The 16,304-nt window shown below is 45.2% G+C and overlaps 1 protein-coding gene across 1 annotated transcript in view; it reads left to right on the forward strand.

Moving 5' to 3' along the window:
- COL24A1 (collagen type XXIV alpha 1 chain) overlaps positions 1–16,304 on the forward strand; it is a 505,872-nt gene that overhangs the window by 417,460 nt on the left and 72,108 nt on the right. Inside the window, exons 36-42 of the mRNA XM_068239109.1 lie at positions 948–1,001; positions 1,125–1,232; positions 3,423–3,476; positions 8,016–8,123; positions 8,457–8,510; positions 13,401–13,454; positions 15,000–15,056. Coding sequence (XP_068095210.1) covers positions 948–1,001; positions 1,125–1,232; positions 3,423–3,476; positions 8,016–8,123; positions 8,457–8,510; positions 13,401–13,454; positions 15,000–15,056 — 489 coding nt within the window. The remainder of the gene's footprint in view (positions 1–947; positions 1,002–1,124; positions 1,233–3,422; positions 3,477–8,015; positions 8,124–8,456; positions 8,511–13,400; positions 13,455–14,999; positions 15,057–16,304) is intronic.

A 16,304-nucleotide genomic window follows, 5' to 3' on the forward strand; every position in this document is an offset into this window, starting at 1 on the left:
CTCCTGACTAAAAATCTACTCAGCAGAACTGAAAAGGCTTGGTGTTTCTTTAACAGTTTCACATCAGAACTTTGCTTTTCTTATAGAAGTCTCATTTTTGGCTGCATTTTTAGCTAAGCTCCGCCCCATCAAGGAAAACTGCCCGGGCTTTTTTCCCCTGATGCTGTGCAAAGCATGATGGGGATTCCTATGTTGTTATTCATGTTGCCTAGCAACTGGGAGGGGTGATCAGGACACAGGACAGTTGGAACTGTGTCTCATGCTCCCTGTCACCTTCTTTCAACCAAAAAGATGGCTGCCCTCATGAAAGCAAACATTTGTCTGTTCTTTTAAAACAGGGTGTGTAAGAGATTATATTATCTATCTATTTTAATTAACATAACTAATGTAACTTAATGACAGTATGTTTGTTTATGCTGAAGTTCCTCTTTAATCACCCTCTGGATCTGCTATCCCAAGGTAGTGTCTTGCAAATTCACAAAAGAAGAGGAAGTCCTACAAATGTAGCTGCACCACTGAGTAATTCATACAGTGGTTTATTGAAAAGTACAAAAAGCCAACTTCAATACAGAAGAGTCTCGGTTATCTGGAACTCAACTAACCAGCAGTCTCAACCAACTAGCACAAATCGCCGGCTGTACTTACAATGGTCAATGCCAACTTCTCAGGCTTTTTGTGGGCTCTGTTGTGCTTAAAGGAAGCCAGAGACGATCTATATTAAAAGTTTTATACATACCTCAGTCATCTGTATCGCCGGTACCGGGTCCCGTAACTTCAGCCAGTTTCGGGCCAGTCTGCGCAAGACATTTGTGTTATTAGGGATCAGCAACGATGGTGAATATTTGCCGCTATTCTCATGTGGAGAGTATTACAGTACAGATTGTTGTTTTCTTTACTTGCCAGTTGGATTTTGTAAACCAGTCATTACCTTTTCTTGCTCTGGACAGGGAGGACCAGGTCCACCAGGGGAAGATGGTGTTCAGGGAAAAGATGGACCCAAGGTAATATGTCACCCTCTAATCCATCTGTCTTCCTATATGACACATTCTGATTGCGTAATACTGTAGATTTTCCTTCAGCTGCCGGTTTCTCGCGTACATTACCTGTTCTGGCTTGTTTTTAAGGGGGAACCCGGAGATCCTGGCCTTCACGGAGAGCCTGGTGAAAAGGGAGAGGGAGGCATAGCAGGAATCCAGGGGTCCATCGGTGGGCCTGGCAGGATGGGAGTACCTGTAAGTGGCTTTTTGTCAATTGTCTTTGTCTATAATATCATAAAACCATAACAATGTCACCGATCTGTGGGTGGACAATCGGGGTCGGTTCTTCCATGAAACAACCTGAATCACATGCTTCAGGGTGGCAACAATTAGGCAGTGGCTCCCCTACCCAAATGTCCCTCTCCTCCTACTCCCCCCCCCTCCCATAGATGTGCGGCACCGCTTCACTTACCTGTTCTTAGTGTTCCAGTGATGGGATCTCCATCACCGACCTGTATCCATGGCTACAGCGGTGCCTCATGTGACCTATTATGGTCTGCCTAGTCACATGAGGCGCTGCTGTAGTGAGAGAGGAAGCAGGACTTCACGTGTGGCTGATGATCTCATTGCTAGTCTGCTGAGAGCAGGTGAGTGATGAGGTGCCAGTGCAGCAGATACCCGGCACTCTGGGGATCAGAGCTGGGATACTGCAGGTCAGGTCAGCAGGGAGGAGATGCTGGCTTGGAGGAGGCCGATAATGTATCTTTGGCTTCTATTTACTTTTCAGGAAACAACTGAATTTGAAGTTCATTCACACAGATGACAGGTCCAGTTTTTTGCTGTGTAGGAACACAGAAAGGGACTTTAGACAACTTCTAAGAAGGGCTAGTACTACATGTACCTATGTTTATCTCATCATGGCCCTTTTGCAATTCACTTTTTCTCCTTAGTTTTCTCCTAGTTAATATTTTCAAACTTGTCAATAAAATGCCTTTAAAACTGGCAGCCAGCAAGAAAATACTCAAAATAATTTTGATAGGTAGTTGTTCACTTACTTTATGGTACTTTTTCAATTGCAAAGTGCTGAAAAGTTGTTTTAAATAAAAGATGGCAAATTATCTCCTAGGAGAAAACTCAGGAGAAAAAGTTAATTGCATTTGGGCCAGTGTCATTTCAGCAGCTCTTTTTTTTTGTACCTTTTTTTTTTCAAATACTTTATTTGGAGTAAACAATTTATTAAAATAAGCATATGATCAAGACACATCAGGATAGGGTATTGCATATCCAGTATACAATCATCATAGAAGTCACTGACATATGTTATTAACACATAAAAAACATTCGTCTGTGTGAAACGACCCTTCAGAGAACAGAAGAGAGGCTGAAAATTAAAAAAAAAAGAAAAGGCGACTCAAAAGGTCAAACAGCTTTCAACTGCTTTACTCAGTATGTTGATATAAATCTAAACACTTAGGGCTGGTTCACACAGGCGTCTGCCCCGCGTTTACCGCCGGCGTTCGGAACTCGGCGTTAAAGAGGAACTCCAGTGAAAATAATGTAATAAAAAAAAGTGCTTCATTTTTACAATAATTATGTATAAATGATTTAGTCAGTGTTTGCTCATTGTAAAATATTTTAAATCTCTGATTTACAGTATATTCTGACATTTATTACATGGTGACCTTTTTACTGCTGGCAAGTGATGTAGCTGCTGCTTGCTGTTTTGGCAGCTGTAAACAGCTATTTCCCACAATGCAACAGGGTTCACAGACAGGAAACTGCCAAGAGTACGTACTCAGAATTTCTTTGTGGGAGGGGTCTCACGACAATATCAGCCATACAGGGCCCCCGAATGTCTGTTTGTGAAAAGGAATAGATTTCTCATGTAAAAAGGGGGTATCGGCTACTGATTGGGATAAAGTTCAATTCTGGGTCAGAGTTGCTCTTTAAACGCTCCCATTCAAGTGAATGGGAGCGTTTGTAGCGGCTTTTACCAACGTTTGCGGGAGAAAAACGCCGACTGCAACTGAACACCAGGGAAAGCCACTGAAACTTCGAACGCGACGCTGCCGCAACAGCGCCGAACGCAACGCCTCCGAAATCCAGGCAGACGCCCGTGTGAACCAGCCCTAAAGAGTGTAGGAACATTGGGTCTCGGGGGTTCCTCTGGAAAAGTAGTCCTTATATCACATATTGTGTAGTTAGTCAATCAAACTCAAGGGAGGAGAAACCAAGAAAGGCAAAAGAAGAGGACATAGAATCACTCATTATCAAGTACAGTAATTGCCTAAACTCAGACGAATGTCTGTGGACTAACCATATCCTCCAAATCTTAGAAACCTTTTCAGCTCTTCCCTGTAAGGAGTAAACATTTTGTACCATTTTGTTTTATAGATTATCCATATATATGACTAATTACTAAAATTATCTTTTATGAGTAAACAGGGTCAAGAGGGCAAACAAGGAGGTCCTGGTCAGCGAGGTCGCCCAGGCAAAAAGGTGATTTTGTTTTACTTTACTTTTTGTAAAGAAGTTAGTGTAAGCATGTGGAAGAATTTTACAAGTTGAATTTTTGTTTTAGAAATAACATAAAAAGAAATTAACTTTTGGCTGTAGTCAAACAGACAGACAGAAAGAGGCAGGCTTGTTGCAATGTTACCTCCTTTCCTTTTTAAGGGGAGTGAACAGGAGTGAATGGGGCGGGAAGAGGAGGGAATGGGAGGGTGATTGGAGGAAACATCGCAGCAAGCCCGCCTCTTCCTGTCTGAAAATTTGACTTTAGCCAAAAGTTACGTTTTTCAAGGAACAACAGAATACCCAACAGCTCAGGGACGCCACAGTTGCTCACTTAAAGCTAAATTATTGCATATTTCTTCTGTTTTAAGAAGGCAAATTACACTGAGAATTACAGGTAGTCCCCGGTTAACGAACGAGATAGGGACTGTAGGCTCATTCTTAACCTGAATTCGTCCTTAAAGTGAACCAGAGACGAAGCACCCTCATGTATTTTACCATACAGTATATATCAGTAAGAACATTAGAGAAAACACCTACTCTGCTCTCCGTTTCATCCTCACTGCTAAAAGTGTCTTGTATCAGCTGTGATAAGAATCCCGGACTGAGCATTCAGTCTTGCTTTGCTGGGAATGATTATAGCTGAGTCATTATAGCAGAGCCACAAGGGGGCAGGCTTGGGCTTGAAAAAACACCAGAGAAGACAGACTCAGCTATAATCATTCCATAGCAAAGCCAGACTGAGTGCTCAGTCTGGGATTCTTATCAGAGGTGATAACAGTCACATATTAAACAGAGAACAATGAAACAAAGAGCAGATTAGGTGTTTACTGTCATGATCCCACTGATTTATAAGGTAAAATACATGAGGATGCTTCATCTCTGGTTCTCTTTAAGTTGGAACGCTGTGCCTTCTCTGTCCCCTGTGCTTCCAGTCTCCCCCTCTCTGTGTCATCTCTGCCCCCCATGCCCCCTTTCCTAATGCAGAGTATGCGCAGCAGAAGCAATTACAAGTCTCACCTATTCCATGGCGGCTCCGGGCCAATTAGCGGCGTCCACCTCTCCCTTCATTCCTCCTTCCTCCCAGCGGCTTCACTTGTAGCGTCGTGTAATGACGCAATCAAAAGGAGACTTCGCGGCTGCTTCTGATTGCGTCGTTACGTGATGCTAGGGAAGCCGCTGGGAGGAATATTGAGGGGAGAGAGGATGTCGCTCATTGGCCCGGAGCCGACACGGAATAGGTGAGACTTGTAGACACTGCTGCTGCGCATATTCTGCATTAGGAAAGGGGGCACAAGAGGTAGTCCCCGGACTGCGTGATGTCAGCGGCGGGCGTTCGTATCGGCGGGTCGTTGGTAAGTCGGGCATTCGTAACCCGGGAACTACCTGTACTTTTTAATAGGAGGGCTTTTCGGTCTCTTATTCCCCTATACTTTCCTAGTGGTTTGGGTAACCCTAAGCTGCTTGGGTATTCTGTTGTTCTGGTTCAAGCAACCATCCCAAACAGTCATATCAATCCCCGCCAAGCACTGATGAGCACCAACAGTTCTGAAACAGGCTGTCTGGATGTTGGGTTCATGGGACAACCTTGCAAAGTTCAGTATTTACATTCCAGAATGTTTCATAGTCAAAACATGGCATTATATTTTTGCTGTCTGTAATGGCCTTGTAACAAGTACGTCAACAATCTTCTAGCTTACAAGTTAAAATAATCTTATAAGCTTCACAGCCTGGAATATGCTGAGATGTCACAGAGCAATATATTAAAGAAGTACCCCAACTTTACAGTTTACAATGAAACTTTGCATAAAACATTAAAACTTAAAACATACACATATGACAGCTTTTCCTGCATAAATAAAACCGCTAGAATTCTGACACATGTGGTTCTGTAAAATGTATTAGCTATAGGCTTGCTATACACCAGCGGTTCTGAATGTAAGCCTGGCTTCAGGGCAGAGATGGGTTAAGATGTAATGGGCCCCTAGGCAGGGTAGTAGATCTGGGGCCCCCTTGTGGTCCTTCTGATAAGCTGAAATGGAGAGACGTCAAAGAAGACACCCAATAGGCCCCAAGCACCTGCCTAGGTTACCTGGTAGATGATCATGCTCTGCTTCAGGGGCATAAAGAGATCATTTGCATATTTAGTAGTGATGCATTGTGGGAAACCACAATTGCTCACTTACAGCTAAATTATCGCAAATACCCTCTGTTTTTAGAAGGCAAATTACACTTCGATTTTTCAAGAGACCGAATAGCAAAATGGACAATGCACAGAGGTATGTGAATCCAGCATGAACTCTGTGCTTAGTTGGGGTAGCTTTGCCTCGGGTCAGGTGTGTAAGAAGATCATAGAAGCATCTGGACTATCCATAAGCTTCCCTTGATTTAGAACTCAGGTTGGCTTTAAAGGACACCTGATGTAAGAGGGACAGGGGTGTAACAATAGACCCTGCAAGGGATGCCTCCGCAGGGGGGCCCAGAAGCCACAGGGGGCCCATGGGGGGAAAAGTTTGAGAGACTGACAGCTAAGGGCATGGAGGGAAAAAACGTATTCTGCTCTTGTCCCATTGTTATATTGACTGCATGTGATAAGGAATCATACACATATTGGAATTTGTACACTGTCGCTGCTCCCTAGGGTTCATAAAAAAACATCTGTCTCTCACTGCTGTAAATTTCTGATGACTTCATGTACAACCTTACAAACAAAGGAGTCACATTTTGAAAAAAGTTGTAGACTGTCCCTTTTCAGCAATCCCTCCGAAGAGATTCCTAGATTCTTATCACACACAGGCTAGTGACCTTATGGTGTCTGATTACTTTTACAACACAATGGAGTGGGTAAGATTGATGTCTGACTGTCGCTGCCTCACTGAGAGCAGTATCAATCAGGGACATTCTGAATGTTTTGCCAAAGTTACATTGATACTATATCTTATGTTCAGCATGTCATTGTTGTTCCTCCATATAGCATGTGCTCTCATGTAGTAAAATAATACAGTTGTGTGTGTATGTACAGTATGTATTGGGTGCAGAGCTGCAACGAGGGACTTGTCAGCTGCAAGGGGCTGGAGGAAGCCCCGGGTAAGTAGATCTGGGGGTAGCATAGATTGCCTGACATTTCCTTTAAGTCTAAGTGTTTTTATCTGCATGGGGAAAACACATCGGTCCTCAGTTTTCCTGTACAGAAAGCGAGGGGGGTGGGGGGGCCCATCCAAAGTTTTGCAGGGGGGCCCAGTGATGTCTAGTTACGCCCCTGAAGAGGGATATGGAGGCTGCCATATTTATTTCCTTTTCAACAATACCAGTTACCTGGCATCTTGCTCACCTGCAATGCATGACCAACATGACCACATGAAACAAGCATGTGGCAAATCTAGTCACACTTCAGTCAGAGCACCTGATCTGCATATTTGTTCAGGGTCTATGGCTAAAAGTATTATAGGGAGAGGATAAGCAGGACAGCCAGGCAATGTGCATTGTTTAAAAGGAAATAAATATGACAGGCTCCATATCCCTCTCACTTCAGGTGTCCTTTAAGTTTCATGATCATTTTCTAATATTTTGTGCTATTGTTGTTATGATTTTCAGCAGCATCAGCATGTACAGTAATCAGGTCCACTTAGTGCAAAGTAGGTCCTCCAGCTGTCTTCATTGCAATGGGGTTCATAACTAATATTCTACAAATGTTCATACCTGAGCTCTCTGTAGACCTGGGAAGACTAATATCCTTTCTTAAAGAAGAGAAATGCACCCTGTATGTATTTAGAGAGTTTAGCCTGTCTAATCCCCCCTCATCTGTGACTAACCACCTTTGTAATTTGATCTCTCAGCTGTGTCAGCTCAGGAATCTCCTCTGCCACGGGAGAGCAGCTAATTTATAAACACAGGATTTTGGCAATATGTCTGCTTCTATGAAAGCAGGAAGTAAACACTCAGCAGATTTTTTAGAGGATTTTGTATCAGCTGTAACAAAGCAATGTTTTTCTTTTATAGGGACCCTGAGCAGTGGGGTAAATTTAAAATTGGAACTTACCTGGGGCTTCCTCCAGCCCACCGTAGGCTGTTAGGTCCCCCGGAGTCCTCCTGGCTCTGTTCTGGGTCCCTTTGGCGGCTCCGTTACCGGCGACACTCCCCCGGAGTGTCGGGCCCTGGCTTCCTGATCGGTGACGCTCCTCGTCATCACGCTGGCCGCTACGCGTCATCGCAGCAGCTGGCGTGATGACGAGGAGCGTCACCGATTAGGAAGCCAGGGCCCGACACTCCGGGGGAGTGTTGCCGGTAACAGAGCCACCAGAGGGACCCAAAACGGAGCCAGGAGGACGCTGGGGTACCTCGCAGCCTACGGTGGGCTGGAGGAAGCCCCAGGTGAGTACCAATTTTAAATTTACCCCACTGCTCAGGGTCCCTTTAATGTTATTATGCTGTTGCTTATCTTTTAGAGCAGAGAGGACGTTCTGAGTTCAGGTCCGCTTTAACCTTTTTTTTTTTCCTCCTCATTCTCGTCACTTCTGTCCACAGGGAGAAAAGGGACTCATGGGGCCAGTCGGTGAAATCGGAGGCATCGGTGACCAGGGACAGCAGGGTGGAGCAGGTCCGAAAGGCTCGCGGGGTACTCGAGGATCAGTGGTGGGTTTTTCTCTTTCTCCCATCACATAATCACATGCAGTAAAGCTACAAGATCAGAAGCCTGGCCTGAGTTTATTTGCTTGTGTAATGTAAACTCGTCGTTGAGATCAAAGCGTGGCACTTATGGCGGGAGCTAAATAAGGCATTCTTCCGTAGCGCTGGAGCGAGGGCACAGCTAGGAGAGAGCTCGCTATCTCACCACACAATCGCTCAGGAACATGTCCTGTTTGCTCAAATAAAAATGCCTTTGATAATCAGATGTCTTAATAGCTTCTAAACAGCAGACCGGGAAACGTGATGTCTCCTAATGACCGTGTCTTTGTGGTTTTACAGGGAAATCTTGGACCCATGGGACCAGAAGGAGAGGCTGGGATCCCAGGATACGGGGTAGGAATAGCATTTGTCAATTATTTTCTTAAAGAGGGATCGTCAGCCACAAAATTAAATTCCATTTACCCACTGCTCTATGTTCATTATGTAGTCTACATTCTGTCCCTGCATTGCAAGCACTCCAATCTATTCAGGAATGTTTCTGCTCTCATAAATCTTGTGTCAGTCAGCCTGGCTCTATTTGGTACATTGCCAACCAAAAGGAAGCTTGTCAACACCCCTCCTGCTTCTCACTGATTGGCTGAGGGCAGTTCAGTGAGCTGATGAAATCTGATCTATGCTGTGCTCACATGTTTACAAAGCAAGCTAGCTACGACAGTGCAGTTTCTAGGAGAACAAAAAGTAGAGGAGGATATTACATCATGATTGGCTTCAGTCAGAGGGAGCGAAGATGGAAAATGCCTGGAACGGTTTTCTCTTTATTTACTGTATAAAATTCACTGAAAACCTGGGCAGTGCAATATATAAGTTATGTAAGTATCTACTTATATATGGGTAATTTTGTCCCTGGGATAGTATGACTGTCCCTGCTGATTTAAAGGCCACATCTCACTAGAACTCGGACTGGGTTTCTGAGTTCTTTGCTCCAGCCATTTGCCATGGCTGAAAGAAACAGGTTTTACCCTTAAACTGATGAATTCTCCACTTTTTATAATACAGATGATGATTTTTTTTTATTATTTTTTTTTAATAAATATATAGCACCAACATCTTCCACAGCATTGTACAGAGTACCTAACACATAAAGGGCAGCATTGATTCATAAAAGGTTCAAAACTCTGTACAACTAAGACAACCAGCCATACAAATGCCACATACATAGTTGATGTAGAGATACTGGTACATGTTCATATGATAAATTACAGCAGAATAAGAAACACTAGGAGGAGGTCCCTGCCCCTGCAAGCTTAAAATCTAGATGGTAGTTGGTTGGAGGCATTAGGAAAGAAGACACAGGGGTCAGGGGATGAGGCAGTGAACCTCCAATGAAACCTATGGCAAATTATAAATAAACAGGTGTGTTTTGAGAGCACGTTTGAAGGTTTCCAAGCTGAGAGCATGATGGACAGGCAGGGGGAGAGCATTCCAAAGCAGAGGTGATGCACGTGAGAAGTCCTGTATGCGGAAGTGAGAGGAGATGACCAAGCTAGAGGACAAGTGGATTTCTTGGGAGGAGCATAGGGTCCAGGTGGGATGGTATCTGGAGATTCATGAGGAACTGGAGGAAGGTGACACCAACCTATCTAGAGCTTTGTATGATAGGGTGAGGAGTTTAACTTGGATTCTATGGATAATAGGTAGCAAATGGCGAGGTTGGCAGAGATGGAGTGCATTTGGTTTTACTTCAGCAATAACACTGGACAAGGCCAACACTTCTAGCTGGGAAATGTCTGCTTTGAAGAGCTTAAGAGATATAGGCATGGCTGGATTTGAGGCAAGGCCACAAAGGCCAAGACCTAGTGCACCAGGAAGCAAGGGGTGGGCAGTAGGCTGGCACACTAAGGAAGTTAAACTGACAATCATGTAAACCACAGCAGTCACAAGCCCAGTCCATGGCCATCCTGCTTCCACATGGGCAAGCAGTGGAGCACAGCACAGACTGTGGGAAGCACAGGACCAGGGAAGTACACAGGATGGGGGCAGCACAAGACGAGAGCACAGGACTAGGGCACCAAATGTAACAGGGGGAGCCGGCCCTGCCCTGGATATATGGCTTGATGCACAAAAGTGCGGTAATATTGCTGTGCACAGACAATGCACGGCAAAATGACCCTTACTACCGGCAGCATGTACTGTGAGTTATGCTATTAGCCTGTCCCATGGTACTTGAATAGTGTGAGCATTGCTATGATAACGAACGTTGGGTCTAGATAGGATGGAGCAGTGGCTGAGCAGTGTCCTCTTTTGGCCTGAGTACTTAGGCAAAAAGCACTTATCTACTTTTACGCATGTGGTATCTATCTATTATGAAGTTGCTGTGACTCTTCTGTATTGATTGAGTTTAGAAAACTTGCATTGAGTGTTGCTGCTATTTCTCCTCGTCTTATTACACTAAATTTGGTGATTCATAAATAAAATGTACTAATTACAATAACAATGCATGAATTATGTTTGAACTTTTGTTATTGTCATGCATTCCAGATTGGAAAATGTTCTTTGTAAACTTTGAATCTTTCTTGCTGCCTCAAAAAATAAAAATGATCATTGCCAGTTGGCTGTTCTAGGTGGCCCATCTGTCTCCCAGCAGTGACAATTAAATGAAACATGTTCAGGGCTGGTTCACATGGACGCTTGGCGGCGATTACCGCCAAGCGTTTGGCTCTCGTTGGCTAAACACTCCCATTCAAGTGAATGGGAGCGTTTAGCATCGCACTGTTCCCGTCGATTACCGGCGATTGCGCAAACGCAGCGTTCTGATCCCGATTTTCCCCGTAGCATGCGGCTTCTAGGGTCGCCTAGCCGCCGCGGTTTCATGTCCCCTAGCGAGGACGAAAAACGCTGATCGCGACAGGAAGCCGACGATCGCCGTACCGCCGCCCCCCGAACGAGACGTCACAGGACGACCCAGAAGCCGACTGCCATCCCTGTGAACCAGCCCTTAGTGAATCTATATTTGTGAAAATTGAACAGAGGATTTTCTTCATGTAGGTACAAGTTACCTTTCCATCCATGTGCTACATCCTAAAAGATAGATATAGTCCAAATTATATTTCTACATGTTCTGGACAAGCAGCACTTGATGACATTGATTAACTAAGGTCCATGAGGCCCACAACGAGTGTGTACCACAGTCAGTGTGCCAAGTCACAAAACCTCCTGTATTAGCCCCTCTTACCTGGGTTGCATGGGCACAACTATTGGAGAGCATCCCCTGCGATCGCAGGGGGGCCCAGAGCTGTGGGAGCCCCCAACTACTAACCTTCCTTTCCTCTGATATAGGGGATTATACTTCAAATCAGTATATTGGTAGGTGAACAGAGGCGCCAGAAGGATAAAAGTACATAAAATTTTTAAAAAATTGCTGGGAGGAAGTGGTGGACTCGCCTCCGTTAAAGCAGACACCAAGGAATGTAAATATATAGATATACACATTTATTGAAAATACCCCAAAGATGCAACTTGTTTCGCGGGCACAGCCCACTTCTTCAGGCAATAAGCAGGGGATAAACAACAGCAATTCAGTTATAGCAAGCAGAGCACCTCTGACTCACAGAGGTGCTCTGCTTGCTATAACTGAATTGCTGTTGTCGTGGGGAAGTCTATTAGGTAATAATCTGTGCACACATTATTTACTGAAGCTAACACCCTCGTTTGCCTGTTTTGAGTGCTAGGAGTGTAATATTGTCCAGTTACTGGAGCTCTGTACATCCATGCAGATAAATCATTTAGGTATAACTCCTGTTGGAAAGCCCTGCCAGGTCTCCCACTGTACAACTCTTAGTTAGCCATTAAAAGCTGTTACTTTTACAAAAGTTTGTTTTTACCTACATACTCAGCTTACAGTAATATTTAGAATTTTCAGAAATAAATAATAACAAACGAGTCCAAACATTGTTCATCTTTTTAGTTAGGAAAATGTTATCAAAAGTTAAATATTGGTGTTTGGCTAAAGTATATGAACCTTGTGAATTATCAGTTCATTTTAATGCTGGGAATACATGATGAGATTTTTCAGCAGATTTACCATGTGATTTTTTTTTCCGATCAATTTTCCAATCCTTTTTCTGATCAATTTCCATTCACTTCTATAAAAAAAGGCGATCAGAAAAACGATTGAAAATCAGATCGGACACGTCGGAAATTATGTATCGAACCATCTATCTGCCAAAAAATTCCACGGCGTATTCCCAGCATAAGAGGAGACGTGACAAAATAGACAAAGTGTGAAAATGCCTAAAGTGAATTTATCTATTAAAAGTGTGGTACTCATAGCTCTCTGAGGCTGCCTGCATCCTTCCCCATTATATGCAGGTTTATGAATTTTCTGGATCAGGAAAAGACCATGGACTCACATAGGGGAATTTCTTAACACAGGAAATTTGGACGACGCCCAAGAGCAGTAGAAGTTTGAGTGCCATCATAGGCTGTAGTTTGCGGCCCTGGCGTCTACTATTATCGGAAGGTCACGGGTGCCCAAATATCCGCCAATAGCCGCTATGTAAATGGGCGCCTATGCTGGTGACCAAAAATGTTTGTTTTTGTTGCAATGGATTGGCGGCAGGGCGGGGGCAGCCAAAGTTAGGCATGCAGGGGTGTGGTTAAGGCTAAGCATGTGAGGGATGGTAAAGGTTAGGTATTGAGGGGGGACAGTTGAGGTTAGGCATCCAGGGGGAAGGTTAAGGTTAGGTATCCTGTGTCATCGGCAAATGACTTTCTTTCATGGATACATTGGGCCTGATTCACAAAGCGGTGCTAACAGTTAGCACGCTGGTGAAAAGCCCTTTATCATGCCTAAACTCAGTTTAGGCATGATAAGTTTAGGTGTGATAAGTTTAGGTGTGATAAGTTTAGGCATGATAAGTTTAGGTGTGATAAGTTTAGGAGTGATAAGTTTAAGCACCAACTGGGTTAGCACCGCAGTGCACAGCTCATCAAAAGTTTTGCGCTAGCAAAGTCTGGTGCACTTCGCATAAAGTTTAATGGCGCTGCTTTGCGTGCGGGACTTTGCAAGCGAACTAAACTTATCTAAACTTAGCATGCTTAAACTTATCACACCTAAACTTATCACGCCTAAACTTATCACACCTAAACTGGCTGTTCACCGGTGTGGTGCAATGGTTATCATGCCTAAAGTCTCTAACTGGGTTAGCACCGCTTTGTGAATCGAGCCCATTGACTGATTTTTGAAGTGTGCTTGTCTTTTAAACTTGTTTATTTTCTATCCAGGGTCATCACGGCCAAACAGGACCAGCCGGGCCACCAGGACCTAAAGGAGAGAAGGTAAAGGTTCATACCTAAGTTTTTCTCAAGTGTTTGTCTGAAGACTACAAAGCCCATCAGGTGAAGTGTGACAGTTGTGAAAGTAGAGATGGAAGCCGTTCACACTTGTCACGCTGTAGCGGATCCACGGGGTCTGTTGCAGTAAGCGGACCACACTTCTGTGCAGTCCGTGATAATCCCGGTCCAGGCAGATGCATTCCCCCTTATAGCCTATGGAGGTAACACATCTGCCCCAAGCTCCATCCGGATCACTGCAGACCATCAGAGGGGACACTACACAGCCCTCTCCTCCTGCTGCACGGGATGCGGAAGCAAGTGGGGACGTGGCCTCAGCCGCACACTAGGCGACATTTTTTTAATAGATTAATTGATTCGACATTCAATTTGATAAGGACATTAAACTAAATGAAAATTTAATAAAAAACAGGGACCAGTCACCCAAAACCAGGAAACATTCTGTGCAGACCACTTGGCAGTACTAAGATGTCAAGCAATTTTATTCATTATGTTATTTTCACTGCAGAAAACCTGTAACTAAAAAAAGTTCTCCTAGGGGGTACTTACCTCGGGCGGGGGAAGCATCTGGATCCGATCGAGGCTTCCCCCTTCCTCCTGTGTCCCATGGAGGTCTCGCTGTGCCCCTCCGAACAGCGGGGATGTAAATATTTACCTCCCTGGCTCCACCGCAGGCGCAGTATCGGCTCTCCGCTCGGAGATAGGCAGAAATAGCCGATCGCTGTCGGGCCGCTCTACTGCGCAGGCGCAAGTCTCCTGCACCTAAGTAGTAGAGTGGTCCCGACAGAGATCGGCTACTTCCGCCTATCTCAGTGTTGAGAGCCACAACAGTGCCCCCTCTGGAGCCTGGGAAGGTAAATATAGCAAGCCTTTCCAGGATTGCGGGTTGCTTCGGGGGAGCCAGCGCTGGATTGCCTGCAGCTATAGGGATGGGGGAAGCCTCATTGGGATCCAGAGGCTTCCCCCTCCCGAGGTGAGTACCCCCCAGGGGAACTTTTTTTTGTTACAGAGTCACTTTAAAGTGAGTGGGAATCTGTATTAAAAAAAAAAGGCAGATACTCACCTAAGGAGAGGGAGGCTCTGGGTCCCATAGAGCATTCCCTCCCCTCTCCCGGTCCCCGCTGTTGTCCTGGCTCCCCTGTAGCGGTATTCGACAGTTTCGGTCAAATATTGCTGTCTCCCACGCGCCCTTTATGATGCACTCGCGTATACGCAGTGTGGAGCCGCCTGTCTTCGGGAGGACTCGGCTCCCGAAGACTTCCGAAGTCCCCTCGGCGGGGGATGTGAACGGAGTAGCCAGCGCAGCACCGGGGGCACCGGGAGAGGAGAGAGAAGGCTCATTAGGACCAAGCCTTCCCTCTCCTTAGGTGAGTATCTGACTTTTTTTTATTTAAATAAGGGTTCCCATTAGCTTTAAGCATCTTGGTCAGGTGTTCTAACTGCGTAATGTTATTCCTGTGTGTAGGTAACTGTAATGTAAGTGAAGAACAGTCTCTGATAATGACGTTGAGCCTCGTGTCTCTTTTGCAGGGTTACCCCGGAGAAGACAGTTCCGTAATTGGACCACAGGGACCCCCAGGTGAACCAGTAGGTTTTTCTCTAAAGCATTTTTGTTTCAGGAGTCATATAGATTTCCAGCATGTAACCTGCATAATGTTTGTCAGTATGATTCAGGCTGTGAGTAAACTATATAATCGGTTGGCCACTTCGACACTCAATACTTCTTTCCCTTTCCACCAGCTCAGATTAGCTTTAAACTGAAATAACTACAATCATTCTTATTATTTATTGTATTTATGAAGCGCCAACATTTTACACAGCGCTGGACAATTAATACATACAATGGTACAAAGGATAACAGACATAGCAAAGTTATACAACTTAGGACAAAGCTATAGAAGGCAAACTATACAAAAAAACATGATCATGTGATTTTGGGCTGGTTAGGTAGGTCCCGTAACACAAGTATGAGCAGAGCAGGATCATCCACCAGGAAACCTAGGCAGGTGCTTGGGGCATAGTGGGCGTCAATGGACCCACATGCCACCTTCTTTGACCACTCTTTACTTCAGTTTACCAAAAGGACCACAAGGTGGCCCCATATAGATGGCCAACAGATCGACCATCAGTTACAATAGATCCCTCTCTGATCGAATGTGATCGGAGAGGGATCTATTAGCTGTCCACACACTGTTCACAGATTTTCAATAGATTTCAGCATGATGGTGTTGGCAGCAGAGCTAACTCTCACCTGTTTAACCGGCGTGCCTCCTTCCATGTCCAGTGTCTTTTCTCTATGCCGCGGTGCCCCACCTAGCTACCTGCGTCTTCATTCTGTGTGTCGTGTGACGAAAGCTAGAGGTCCAACACGGCCCCTCCTCCCTGTGTCATGTGACAAGAGTTAAGGGTCCAACACTGCCCCTCCTCCCTGTGTCTTCTCTCCCTGTGTCATGTGACAAGAGCTAGAGGTCCAACACGGCCCCTCCTCCCTGCGTCTTCTCTCTGTGTGTCATGTGACGAAAGCTAGAGGTCCAACACTGCCCCTCCTCCCTGTGTCATGTGACAAGAGTTAGGGGTCCAACACTGCCCCTCCTCCCTGTGTCTTCTCTCCCTGCGTCATGTGACAAGAGCTAGGGGTCCAACACTGCCCCTCCTCCCTGTGTCTTCTCTCCCTGTGTCATGTGACAAGAGCTAGGGGTCCAACACTGCCCCTCCTCCCTGTGTCTTCTCTCCCTGTGTCATGTGACAAGAGCTAGAGGTCCAACATGGCCCCTCCTCCCTGCGTCTTCTCTCTGTGTGTCATGTGATGAAAGCTAGAGGTCCAACACTGCCCCT

The sequence above is a fragment of the Hyperolius riggenbachi genome, chromosome 6 (assembly GCF_040937935.1).
Source record: "Hyperolius riggenbachi isolate aHypRig1 chromosome 6, aHypRig1.pri, whole genome shotgun sequence".
Taxonomy (NCBI): domain Eukaryota; kingdom Metazoa; phylum Chordata; class Amphibia; order Anura; family Hyperoliidae; genus Hyperolius; species Hyperolius riggenbachi.